Genomic DNA, 14,117 nt, shown 5'->3' with positions numbered 1-14,117 from the left:
GCCCTTTCTTTAGCTTCATATACTCTCCTCTGAGGGGAGGTCATCCTCCTCAGAGCAGAATTCTGAGAGCCATTGGTTTGAATGGATCTGCCAGAGCCTCTTGATAGAGACCTAGCTCGTCCATTCCCAATGTTAAGCTGGCCTGAGAGGGGTCCCAGGGTTCCCCTAGTACCATTCTCATGCCTGCTTAAGTTGGACCTGGTTAGTCTGCTGACTTCTACCTGTCCCTTGTCTGCCTCATCCCCTGACAACTCATCCTCATCCTCAGCATCATCTGCCTCCTGGAGGGGATGGTCATGGTTATCAAAGGGACCCTGCAAGGGGGGCATACTCCCACCTGGATTAGAGGGGTCTGGGTTACCAGCCCTCTTGGCATCATAAGTCTCTAAGAGACCAATCAGGAATGGGAGTGTGGGGTTAGACCCCTGTCTTATCTTCCTGGATGTACAGAGTTGTCTCATCTCCTGGAAGCTAAGGGCTGCATATCTAGAAGAGGTCTGTGGAGGGTCCTCAACCACCTGAGGGGTCTCAGTAGACTCTCCGTGGTTAGACATGCTTCTAGTGTGGTGTAAGTGATGCACCTACCTACACTATGTGTTTGCCTACTGATCCCTTGCTAAGAGTTGCAGCCAAGGTGTGCTAAGCCTTGAGGAGCTGCAACAGCTGGTTCAGTAGAACTCAGAGTATTCTAAGCTAAGTTATATGTACCTAACAGTACTTATGTGATCTTTCAACAAGATATTCTTAGGATACGTGTGGTAAAACAGCAAGCTCAAATCCCAACCGCTGCTCAACAATGTGAGAAGGTGGCCTGATATGCAGTGCTCACTATTCTAGTGAACACTATGTATCAGTCCAGCAACCCTTATTGGTGATTGGTTGTAAGTCAACCTTATAGACCAGCTATCCTAGTAGCATGGATACGAGCAGTCTAAGGCTAAAGACTCGAGAGGGCGTGTTAAGCCAGCTGTTATACCACACATATACCCCTTGAATACCCAGTGAAAGGACACCACACAAGTGTTATGAAAATAAACAGTGTATTTATTAGAATCACAACAGCCCTGTACTCTTTATGAGGACAGGGTACTAAGCACAAAACAAAACTCTTACGAAAATACTTAAGTTAGCACAGTATATACAAATGCCTGAGGGGCACGGAAAACCATATACTCTGAAAGTGGAATGCGAAATTACTAGCAGGTAAGTATAGTACTAATAGGCTTAGGAATCGCTAGGACTTGACTATAGAATCTTCAGATTACTTCTAGGAGGCCTAGGGGACTCGGGTGCAGTGTGTGCACTCTCACGTGTGATGCGGGACAAAGTCTATGGTAGCTAGTAATGACAAAGTTAGTGTTCTCGGGCGAACCCGACCTGGTAGGAGGAAAACGAAAGTGGATCCTGACCCTTGGATAGTGAGGCTATGCTGGGGCACCGAAATGCCGAAGTTTCCTAGCCCAGGGGCTGCAGCTGCATAGGTCTCAAAAGACGTCGGGAATCCTCGTAGACGGACCAGGAGCCTGGAAGGAAGATGCTGGCAGGCGACCAGTGAAGAGAGTTCGGAGTGATCCAAGCCTGGATCTTGAAGACAGATGACACCTGAAAGCAGAGGGGACCAAGTTCGAGACTACTAGCCAGTAGTCAGTGGGCACCAGGAGGGCACCGGATGGTAGCCACCTCGACTAGGTGAGTGGGTGACGCTGTGCTCGCAGATCTCACGGACCAGGAGGCGTTGTCGGCGACCAGGATGGAGGAGCGAGCTGTCCCACGATGGATGAAGCTGTCGGCGTCGCTGGACCCAGGATTGGACAACAAAGCCTTGGCAAATTCAAGCCCACGCGGTGGACTCAAAATGGCGTCTGGAGTGGACCAGGAGGGTCCGGGGTGCCTCTCTTGAAGAAGGAAGCAAGGGCCAGTCTGGAGCAACCAGACCAGCAGCAGTGATGTCGTCGGGCGTCGTGAAGAAGGCCACAAGCCAGCCGGCTAGTAGCCACACAACGCTGTGAGCAGACAAAAGCAGAAGGGCCCCACACAGATCGTGGAGATGCTGGAGGGCTGATCTTCGGTGCTGGAGCTGCTCAGGGTGGGGGCTTCTCGGACCCCAAAGCACTCACCAGTGGAGCACACGGTGGGCTTGTTGCAAAGAAGTCGTGCAGTTTTGGCGATCGTCGGTCCCTCGAGGTCTCGTCGCACTCACAGTTCTCAGCTTGGCTGTAGAGGCGAGTAGAGGTCAGAGGTGCCAGGGAAGCCAGGTCTCGTCGAGCTGGGCAGTCGGATTCCGGAGGAAGGACTTGCAGCAGACCGCAGTGTTCTTAGGATGGTGCCTGCGGATGCAGGGTGACTACTCCTTAGCCACAAGGGAGAATCTTGAAGAAGAAATCTTGATGTCCTTTCGTGGAAAGTCGTGTCTTGTTTCCAAAGATGATCTAATTTGAACAGGGGGCCCGCTCCTATCTTTATACTAAGAAAAGGGGCTGACCCGGTGACTAGGTCCTGCCTATGGGTGGGACTAGGAGGGGGGTGGTTACACCCCTCTCCCATGCCGGACTTTCCCCAGGCCAGGGGCTGGTGTGCCCCTGGAACTGGTTCTGACCGGCCTATGCGTAGTGAGCACCGGGGTGCCACTCAGCAGTCACCTTCCTTTAAAGCCCTGCCTACCCAGGATACACAAAACCCTGTCTGGGATGGTGCTAGCACCGCCCCGGACAGGAAACCCTTTGTCCAAGCTCTCCTCGCTGGAAGGACTCCCAGCAGCAGGAGGTCAGACTCGTGTCTGTGGTGGCAGCATCCATTTTGTGGAGCTGAGGCTTCGTTTAACTTTAACCGGGGTTCACAGTTACATACATGTCGTGTCCCTCTAGAAGGGTGGGATGCTAACCCCGTCGCCAGAATTGGCGAGGGGTTAGTATTCCAATTCGTATGACACCTTACTCGACATGTTTTGATAAAGCAATACCAAAGATTGCATTTAACCACGAGGATTATAATGCACTTAAGAGTATATGGTATGCGTTATCATGGAACAGCTATTAGGACTTGGGTCCGCAAGCTGCAGACAGGCTCAGCTCATGCCAGAGCACCATCTCACACGATTCCATGCACTCTGCCTTCAGGATTGTCAAGGCCTGCCATAGGAGTGACTGATAGGAATCTGTGTGTCCATTTTTAGGGTTAGATATAGGTATACTATATCTAAAGCAAAGGGTGATTACACGACTTTGCCCCAGCTGTCATGCAGCCAGTTGTGTCAAATTTAGGAGGCCAGCCAGGGGTGGCATAATACATGCTTCAGCCCCTGGTAGGCCCTGGGTACACCTATGCCCTGAGTTACAGGGTCTGATAAGGTGGCCCAGTACCAATTGGAAATGTACCTAAGGTACATGGAATCCATTTTACAGAGAGAGCAGTAGGCCTGGGGTCCTGATTGGCAGGGTCCCAGGTCGACTATGTCAAAAACCAGCTAAAACACAGGGCAAAAAGTTGGGGGCAACCATAGTCAGGAGGTACCTTCCTACAGGGACCCTTCCAAATCAGATCATCTTTGAATCAAGAATACTTTCTACGAAAGGACTTTGAGACTCTTCTCAAGATTTCTCCCTTGTGGCTAAGGAGTAGTCACCCTGCACCCGCAGGCACCATCTAAGAACTCTGCGGTTTGCTGCAAGTCCTTCCTCAAGGATCCGACGGCCCAGCTCGACGAGAACCGGCTTCCCTGGCACCTCTGACCTCTACCCACATCGTCAGCTCAGCTGAGATCTGTGGGTGCGACGAGACCTCGAGGGACCGGCCATCATCAAAACCTGCACGCTTCTTAATCAGCACGACCATCGAAGCAATTCTCTGGTGAGTGCTCTGGGGTCCGAGAAGCCCCGACCCTGAGTAGCTCCAGCACCGAAGTGCAGTCTCCCAGCATCTCCACGATCTGCGTGGGGCCCTTCTGCTCACTGCTCAGCACGTTGTCTGGTCACTAGCCGCTGGCTTGTGCCCTTCTTTGACGACATCCGACAACCAACGCTGCTGGTCTGGTTGCTCCAGATCGGCCCTTGCTCCCTTTTTCGAGAGGAGCACCCCGGACCCTCCTGGTCCACTCAAGACGCCATTTTAGGCCCACCACGTGGCCCTGAAATCTGCCAAGGCTTGTTGCCCCAATCCTGGGCCCAGCGACGCCGACAGCATCAACCTTCGTGGGACAGCTCGCACCTCCATCCTGGTCGCCGACAAGGCCTCCTGGTCCGTGAGACTGTAGAGCCCAGCGTCGCCCACTCACCTAGTCGAGGTGACGGCCATCCGGTGCCTTCCTGGTACCCTCTGACTACTGGCTAGTAGCACGAACTTGGTCCCCTCTGCTTTCAGGTATCAACGATCACTGATCCAGGCTTGGATCACTACGAACTATTCATCACTGGTCGCCGGCCAGCAACTCCTTTTCTTCCGGCTCCTGGCTCGTCAGCGAAGACCCCCGACGCCTGTAAGACTTGTGCAGCCGCAGCCCTCGTGGCTAGGTAACTTCGGCATTTAGGTGCCTGCATAGCCTCCTTACTCCAGGGTCCCGAGTCCCTCGCTTCCGACTTGCCTTATCGGGTCCGCCCGAGACCACTAAACTTTCCGTGCCCTAGGGCACTTGTTTTAATTGTGCACTTGAAGTATTTTCTAAGAGCTTTTCGTTCTGTGCTTAGTACCCTGTCCTCACAAAGAGTACAGGGCTGTTGTGATTCTAATAAATATACTGTTTATTTTCATAACACTTGTGTGGTGTCCTTTCACTGTTTAGCCCGAAGACTGCTCGTATCCACGCTACTAGGATAGCTGGTCTAAGGTTGACTTACAACCAATCACCATAAGGGTCGTTTGAACGATACATAGTGGTCGCTAGAATAGCGAACGCTGCATATCGGGCCACCTTCTCACAGCCACCACAGACACAAGTCCGACCTCCTGCTGCTGGGAGTCCTTCCAGCGAGGGAGGCTTGGATAAAGGGTTTCCTGTCAGGGGCGGTGCTAGCACCATCCCAGACAGGGTTTTGTGTATCCTCGGTAGGCAGGGCTTTAGAGGAAGGTGACTGCAAGTGGCACCCCGGTGCTCACTATGCATCTGCCGGCTAGAACCAGTTCCAGGGGCACACCAGCCCCTGAGCTGGGGAAAGTCCGGCATGGGAGAGGGGTGTAACCACCCCCCTTCCTGGTCCCACCCATGGGCTGGACCTAGTCGCGTGCCAGCCCCTTTTCCTAGTATAAAGATAGGAGTGGGCCCCCTTCCAAATTAGATTATCTTTGAATCCTGAAACTACTTTCTACGAAAGGAACTCAAGACTTCTTCCTAAGATTTCTTCCATGTGACTAAGGAGTAGTCACCCTGCATCCGCAGGCACCATCCAAGCATCGCCGTCTGCTGTAAGTCTCTCCTCCGGATCAAGACTGCCCAGCTCGACGAGAACCGGCTTCCCTGGCACCTCTGACCTCTACCTACATCTTCAGCTCAGCTGAGATCCGTGGGTGTGACGAGACCTTGAGGGACCGGCCATCTTCAGGACTGCACAACGCTTGCCCAGCACGACCGCCGAGGGATCCTCGAGTGAGTGCTTTGGGGCGTGAGAAGCCCCAACCCTGAGCAGCTCCAGCACCGAAGTTCAGCCTCCCAGCCTCCACGAGATCTGCGTGGGGCCCTTCTGCTCTTTGCTGCTCACCTCGTTGTCTGGCTACTAGCCCGCTGGCTTGTGGCCTTCCCAATGACGAACGACGACTTCAACACCGCTGGTCTGGTTGCTCCAGACTGGCCCTTGCTCCCCTCCAACAGAGGAGCACCCCGGACCCTCCTGGTCCACTCCAGACGCCATTTTAAGTCCACCGCGTGGGCTTGCATTTGCCAAGACTTGTTGCCCCAATCCTGGGTCCAGCGACGTCGTCAGCAGATACCATCGTGGGACAGCTCGCACCTCCATCCTGGTCGCCGACAACGCCTCCTGGTCCGTGAGACTGCAGAGCCCAGCGTCGCCCACTCACCTGGTTGAGGTGACTCCATCCGAAGCCATCCTGGCGCCCATCTGATCACTGGCTACTGATTCAGGACTTGGTCCCTCTGCTTACAGGTGTCTTCCTTCTTCGATCCAGGCTTGGATCCATCCGAATCTCTTCACTGGTCGCCTGCCAGCAACTTCTTCTTTCAGGCCCCATAGACTGCAACGAGGATTCCCGACGTCTTTTCAGACCTATGCAGCCGCAGCCCCTGGGCTAGGTAAACTCAGCATTTCTGTGCTCCAGCATAGCTTTGCTATCCAAGGGTCCAGATCCTTTTTCGTTTCAGCTCTACCTAGTCGGATTCGTCCGATAACACTAACTCTGTAATTCCTAGCAACCATAGACTTTGTTCCGCATCCCGCGTGAGAGTGCACACTCTGCACCCGATCTCCCTAGGCCTCCTGCTAGTAATCTGAAGGTTCAGTAGTCCAGTCCTAGCGATCCCAAAGCCTATTAGCGTAGTACTTACCTGCTAGTAATTTTGCATTCCACTTTTGTAGTATATGGTTTTTCGTGCCCCTCGGGCATTTGTGTAAATTGTGCCATTTGAGTATTTTCCTAAGAGCTTTGTATTGTGCTTAGCACCCTGTCCTCATAAAGAGTCCAGGGTTGTTGTGTTCTAAATAAATATCCTTTTATTTTCATAACAACTTGTGTGGTGTCCTTTCACTTGGTGTTTAAGGAGTATATGTGATTGTAAAACAGCTGGCTTAACACGCCCTCTAGAGTTTAGCCTAAAGACTGCTCTTGTCCATGCTACTAGGATAGCTGGTCTAACGGTTGACTTACAACCAATCATCAATAAGGGTTGTTTGGACTGATACATAGTGATCACTAGAATAGTGAGCACTGCATATCAGGCCAACTTCTCACACCGGGGTTCACAGTTACATACATGTCGTGTCCCTCTAGACGGGTGGAATGCTACCCCGTCGCCAGAATTGGCGAGGGGGTAGTATTCCAATTCGTATGACACCTTACTCAACATGTTTTGATAACGTTATACCAAAGTTGGCAATAACCGCGAGGAATATAATGCACTTAAGAGTATATGGTATAGCGTTATCATGGAAACAGCTAAAGGACTTGGTTCCGAAAGCTGCAGACAAGCTCAGCTCATGCTAGAGCACCATCTCACTTAATTCCAAGCACTCTGCCTTCAGGATTGATAAGGCCTGCCATAGGAGTGACTGATAGGAGGATATGTGTCCATTTTAGGGTTTAGATATAGGGATACTATATCTAAAGCAAAGGGTGATTACACCACCTTGCCCCAGCTGATTGATCAGCCAGTTGTGTCAGATTTGGATGGCAAGCCAGGGGTGGCATAATACATGCTGCAGCGCCTGGTACGACCCTGGTGCACCTATGCCCTGGGTACCTAAGGTACACTGTGCAGGGGCTGATAAGGTGACTCAGTATCCAATTGGTTATGCACCTAAGGTACATGGTTGTCAATTTTAGAGAGAGCACAGCTAGGCTGTGGGTCTGATTAGCAGGCCCACAGCCAGGGAAGTCTTAAACCAGTGAAGCAAAAAGCAAAAATCGGGGGTGACCATAGGATTGCAGACCCTTCTCCTACACTCCCTGTTCTGCGAACTGATATCTAGGGTTAAGGTCATCACCTTTTAGGGCCCTAGTTTCAAGGCACCAGTTTTGGTATTTAGCATAGCTCTGCGTTCTGGCGCGGAAAGTTGTGTCTAAGAACTGACGTCAGCACGCGGAGGCGGCGTCTAAGTACGACGACGTCATCACGACGCCGACGACTGACGCGGAGCCGCAGACGACACCTACCGACGAGCAAGGGTACTGGTACGCAAAAATTTCCGGATCCAGTCTGACGCTTGGGGATATTCTAAGGTAAGGAATCTATCACTAACTAATGTCTCTTACAGATATATCGTTACACAAGTAGTAACTTGTGCGTCAGTTTGCTGTTATCCCTTTCGGCTTTAACAGTGCCCCTGGCGTGTTCATGAAAGTGTGATGCCGGTGGTCGCAGCTCACCTGTGCAGATCAGGGTTTTCAGTCTTCCCCTATCTCGACGACTGGCTGTTGAAAGCGGGCTCGCCCCAGGTAGTCTTTACCCACCTCCAGACTACGGCTGACCTCCTGCATTTGCTGTGGTCCTCCATCAACGTGCCGAAGTCACACCTGAGTCCCTCTCAGTAGCTTCCCTTCATCGGAGCGGTTCTGAAATTCGACGCGGTGTAGGGTTTATCCTCCCAAGCAGTGAGTCCGGGATATTTAGGCTAAGATTCCGATCTTTCAGCCTCTATCCCAGATTTCAGTCAGGATGACCATCCGTCTCCTGGGCTTGATGGCCTCCTGCATCCTGCTAGTGCAACATGCCAGATGGCATATGCGGGCTCTCCAGTGGGACCTGAAGTTCCTGTGAGCACAGCAACAGGGCAACCTATCCGACCACATCCTGATCTCGGAGGGCACTGCGAGACAGTTGCAGTGGTGGCTCACAGACCGCTATTGAGTCTGTGGCAGATCCCTCTCCCTTCCCCAACCGGAGCACGTAGTGGTGATGGATGTGTCCCTCCTAGGATGGGGTGGGAGGGGCACATGGGAGAGGCAGAGATCAGAGGCCTCTGGTCTCCGGCGGAGTCCTAGCTCCATATCAACCTTTTGGAGCTGCGGGCGATCCGGCTTGCACTAAAGGAATTCATTTCCTCTGTCCGGGGATGTGTAGTGCAGGTGTTCACGGACAACACTACTGCCATGTGGTACTGCAACAAACAGGGCGGGGTGAGGTCACGGACCCTTTGTCAGGTGGCTCTGCGCCTCTGGACATGGCTGGAACACCAGGGCATCTCCCTGGTGGTTCAACATCTGGAAGGTTCCCTAAACGCCAGGGCTGACAAACTCAGCAGGATGGATCACGAATGGTGTCTAAACTCGGACGTGGCGCAAAGTCTCTTTCGGCAGTGGGGAGAGCGCCTTGGTTTAGATCTTTTCGCCACCGAAGAGAACACGCAGTGTCATCAGTTCTGCGTGTTGGAGAGTCCAAGGCGGCACTCGCTCGGCGATGCTTTTCGTCACAAGAGGAGCTGCGGTCTGTTGTACGCCTTTCCGCCTATAGCACTTCTTCCCAGAGTGCTGAAGATCATCAGGCGTGACCGGGCCCAAGTCATCCTTGTGGCTCTGGACTGGGCGCGAAGATACTGGTATCCCGAGCTACTCAGCCTGTCAGTTGATCCCCCGATTCGTCTGCCTCTTCAGGAGGACCTCTGTCGCAGTAACAGGGGACGGTCTTCCACCCAAACCTGTCCAGTCTCCACCTCCATGCGCGGAGATTGAGCGGCGACAGTTGAGGTCATTTGACTTGCCTCCTGAAGTCTGTGATGTGATTCTGGCAGCCAGGCGTCCCTCCACAAAAGCGGTATACGCCTGTAGGTGGAACACATTTGTGGCATTGTGCACAGCAAAGGCTGTGGATCCACTTTCTGCCCCACTTTCAGAGGTTCTCCTCTTCCTTATTTCTCTTGCCCAGCAGGGCTCTGTTCTGGGCACTATCAAAGGCTATCTTTCGGCTATTTAAGCCTTCTTAAGGCTTCCTGATCAGCCTTCTCTTTTCAAGTCCCCTTTTGTAAATAGATTCTTGAAAGGCATCATACACATGTTCCCTCCTGCTCCTTTCGTGATGCCTCAGTGGGACTTGAACTTGGTTCTTACTTATTTGATGTGCGCTCCCTTTGAGCCACTTCACAATTGTCCTCTTCATCTTCTGACTCTTAAAACTGCTTTTCTGGTTGCCATCACCTCTGCTAGGAGAGTGAGTGAGCTCCAGGCTCTTTCTTCTAAGCCTCCTTTCCTCTCCGGCCATCCGAACAAAGTTGTTCTGAGGACTCGTCCTTCTTTCCTGCCCGAGGTGGTTACAGCCTTCAACATCGGGCAGTCCATCACCTTGCCCACTTACTTTCCGCCTCCGCATCCCTCGAAAGAGGAAGAGAGGCTCCACCATCTGGACCCAAAACGTGCGCTCTCCTTTTATCTAGACCGCACACGCCAGTTCCGGGTGGATGACCAGCTCCGGGTGGATGACCAGCTCTTTGTTGGTTACGCTAAGAAGGGACGGGGGTGCACAAGCGGACCATATCTCGATGGGTCGTTTTCTGCATAAAGGTCCGTTATTCCTTGGCAACGATGGAGCCTCCTGTGGGGCTGCGTGCCCATTCCACTCGGGTCACAGCGGCTACCACTGCCCTGGGTCGGGGAGTCCCCTTGCAGGACATCTGTCAGGCAGGTACGTGGGCCTCGCTGCACACGTTTGCTAAGCACTACTGCCTCGTCAGCTAAGTTTAGAGAGATGGCTTTTTCGGCTGTTCCATTCTCCAGGACTTCCTGGTGTGATCTTGGTTCGCAGACCCACCACCGGGGTTGGTATTTCTGGGGTATCTATTCTAATGTAAGTAATCTAACACTAACCTGTTTCTTTCAGATGCACAAGTTACTTACCTTCTGTAACGATATTTATCTCTAAGAAACAGTAGTTAGTGTTATATTCCTTGAGGGCCCTAGTTTCATGGCACTAGTGTTGGTTTCTTGCATGGCTCTGGGTTCCTGGCGCAGAAAGCTATGTACAGAACTGACGTTAGCACGCGAGGGCGGCTTCAAAGTACTCCGTCATCCCGGCGATCACGACGCCGACGACTGATCCGGAGCCGCAGACGACGCCTACCGACGCGCAAGGTTACTGCTGACGAAAACTTTCCAGATCCAGTCCGACGCCTGGGGATATTCTAAGGTAAGGAATATGGTAAGGAATCTAACTCTAACTACTGTTTCTTACAGATATATCGTTACCAAAGGTAAGTAACTTGTGCATCTTTACCGAAGGTCATTAACTTGTTCTTTAGGGAGAACATTGTTGTACAGTGGTATACATCCAGAGATTTTGCCTGCTATGAGCCTCCTCTCCGGGTGGAACCCCAGGTAAATCCATGCAAAAGACAGCACATAAGCCACTTGTATTTTTTTCTTAACATTCATTATCCCTGTATACCCCTTTCAAAGTTACTAGAGCTCCGATAAAGGTAATCTCAGGTGGGAAAAATAATGGACATTTTTATGAGCCGGTTATAATAAGGACTCGTTATGCCAATCATAATCAAGAATTCTGTTATGTACCTCCCTTACCTCTAATTTAGTTGTACACACCTTTTGCAGAGTGCAATTCACCACTCACTTTTCTAAGATGTCTTGTGTTACCGGGCTGGAATATCCGGGTTTGCATATTCCAATCCTGACCCAGTGAACCATGATCCATGGGCCACAGTTTTTTGGCCTTATAATTCTTGACATGGTTTCATTGGATGAAGATCTGCACAAGGTGAAACACTTCATTAACAGAAGGAAAGAAATACAGCCTGGCCTACTCCAAATACTACAGAAACAACAGAGGTGCGTACAGTGCTTCCTCCCCAAGTCAGGATCCGGCCTTACCCAGACCCATTTTCCCAACCCTCGCCTCGCAATAAGGCAAGCTACAAGGACACATCTGGCAATATTCAAAGCCTTACACCCCACGGGCTGTGACTTTCCCAGACTTCCCTCCTAACCCAGTATTCCTACATTAAAGCCCTCTTGCTTGTGACTGCAGAGTTAAAGCCCAGGGCCAGAGTCGTACCATGGAATGCTGCTAGATAACCCTTCGCTTACTCCTCTGCCCTTATCACATTACATTAGAACAGAAAATGCTCCCCTGCAATCTGTAGCCTGTTCTGCCCCATTCCCGCCACACCTCCCCATACCCTGAGCAGTCTAAAATTGTCTGAGAATTTATTACCGTACTATGGAAAATATACATAAGAGGAGTCAATATTCCCAGGTCTGTCCTGTTATTAACCAAAATTCCCAATGTTAGGCACAAAACTAGCCAGAAATTGGTGAGGCGATGAGTCTTTTGTTGGCAAGACTAGTAGTCTGTGGAACTGAGCTCAGAAGGTCATAGGTTGGACCCTTGCTTATTGCCTTTAAATCTCCCCAATCTCAAGACACTATTATTCCTCTTTGGTTCGTCTTTACTGCCATTGCTTGTCTGTGTGCAGGATTCCCACTTGACTCTCCAGTTCCTCAAGCTTCTGCTTTCTACACTTCTTTATCCAAAAGTGAGGCTTTGTCATGCTTTCTCCTTGTACAACTAGTATTCTCTCTGTTTTGCTTCATAGTCTCTTTGTCTCATTGCTTCATGGAGCTTAGTACGTTTATTTTTCTTTTAATCACCAGGTAATTAAACATCTTGCAGATATTGTGCGGATCTCCGGCCATGTCCTTGGAACCAATGATTTAAAACCAGGTAAGGAGATGTTTCAGTGAATGGCGAAACTTGCTACAAAGAGACATATGTATTGTCTTGTATTTTTACTTTTGGCCTCCTTGTTTTTTAAGGATGGGATGTCAGTCATTCCAAGAAAATGCTTGTGTTCGAGGCATGTGGGCTGCTGAATTCAAATCTGTGCATAGATCGCCGCCTAGTGTTGGGTCCGGATGATTGCATATTGTTGTCCTGGAAGAGTCTTCGAAGTATCACGAGATAGGTGGCTCCTCCCCTGGACTACAGTGCGCATGGGCATCGGCTCCATCCTCAGATAGTTTTTTTCCGCCATTGGGTTCGGATGTCTTTGAATTCCCTCTTGTCGGAATCGATAACAAACTTTCTCAAGACCAAAAGGTCTTTAGCCTAATACGTCGGTATAGTCTTGCGTTCGGGCTTAGTTCTTCCAGCTCGGTCCCGAGCCGGATTCCCGAGACCCGCGTGCTTTCGACGCAGAAGGCCCAGTCGACGCTTCAGACCCTATCGACCGTTCGTCATGGACCGTAGTCCATTTAAGAGATGTCCCGTCTGCAACTCGAAGTATCTCCACATCGACATCCACCCGGTGTGCAACAAGTGTCTGCCTCCGGACCATGATGAAGCCAAGTGTATGGCTTGTTCACGCTTCAGGTCCAAGAAGACGCTTAAACTTCGAGGAGCTGCGCGCCAAGAGGCCCAGCATGCTGCACCGGCGCCTGTGGACATCTTCGATGCAGGGGATGTCGAGGAAGAATCTATTCAGGACATTAGTGAGTCGAACCCCGCGTCGGACGTCGAGTACGACTACGACGCGGATGCCGAGATGTTCGAGGCCGAAGAAGTCGTCGACGAGGTAGGGGGCGACGACGGGGCCCTCGGGGCCATGGAGGATAGCTCGGACGAAGAGCTTCCTCAGTCTGACTCTGGGGCCGTGCCAATTCCTAAGGCTCAGGTCGAGGGATCGCCTTCGGGCTTTACCCAAGATCTTACAATGGGTTCTACGGCCCCGCCCTCGGGCTCGGCCACGGACATTGCTGTTGAGCCGCACCCTGGCAAATCAAAACCGAAAGTGAAACCTACGGTCTCGACACAAGAAACTGCGCAGGTGCCGTCCTCGAAACCGAAAGTGTGCATCGCTCTGGTCGGCGCCGAAGAAGTCGAAGGGTGCCGTCGAGCCGAAGGCTCAAGTCAAGGGCGTCGAGACGAAGTCTGCCGCACCGAAGACTAAAGTCAAGTTGGTAGAGCCGAGCGCTTCGGCGCCAAAGATGGTCGACACCGGCAAAGGCCTGGGCGACCCGAAGAAAGCTCTCGGTGACCCGAAGAAACGGCTGGATGACCCGAAGGTTCTAGTGACTCCGCGTCAACACGACAGGTCCAAGAGCAGCACACCCCGAGAGTCGACTCCAGGTGAGGCCTCGAGGAATTCCATCGAACCGGCGCTCCCATCTGCCGAGTTCACAAAGAAGGTGACGGACTCCCTACAGCGCATCATGGACAGGTCCTTAGCGGTCGGTCCGAAGGATCCCCCGCCTCCGAAGCCGGTGGAGAAACCGCATAAGGCGTCCACGCCCATCCATTTTACGTTGCCGCCGAAGACGGCGCCGAAGGCTTTGGCTCCTAAGCCGGTCGCAAACGTTCCCAAGAAGGTTTCCTCGGCGCCAAAGTAGTCTACGGTGGTCCCCAGCCCACAGCCTCGACGACCTTCAGTGGATGAGCGTCAAGAACACTTCATTGATGCCGAAACGGGCAGGCTTTCCCTCCACAAGCGGAAAATCGCCCCTGAACGCCCGATGGA

General features: G+C 51.9%; 1 protein-coding gene across 1 annotated transcript in view; it reads left to right on the top strand.

Moving 5' to 3' along the window:
- Window positions 1–14,117, top strand: part of IPO4 (importin 4) — a 2,281,504-nt gene that overhangs the window by 2,073,214 nt on the left and 194,173 nt on the right. Inside the window, exon 29 of the mRNA XM_086923725.1 lies at window positions 12,256–12,325. Within this exon, the coding sequence (XP_086779851.1) occupies window positions 12,256–12,325 (70 nt within the window). The remainder of the gene's footprint in view (window positions 1–12,255; window positions 12,326–14,117) is intronic.

Source organism: Lissotriton vulgaris, chromosome 5 (genome assembly GCF_964263255.1).
Source record: "Lissotriton vulgaris chromosome 5, aLisVul1.2, whole genome shotgun sequence".
NCBI lineage: Eukaryota > Metazoa > Chordata > Amphibia > Caudata > Salamandridae > Lissotriton > Lissotriton vulgaris.
Note: the sequence above shows the minus strand (reverse complement) of the source record. Positions and strands in the feature narration are given on the sequence as shown.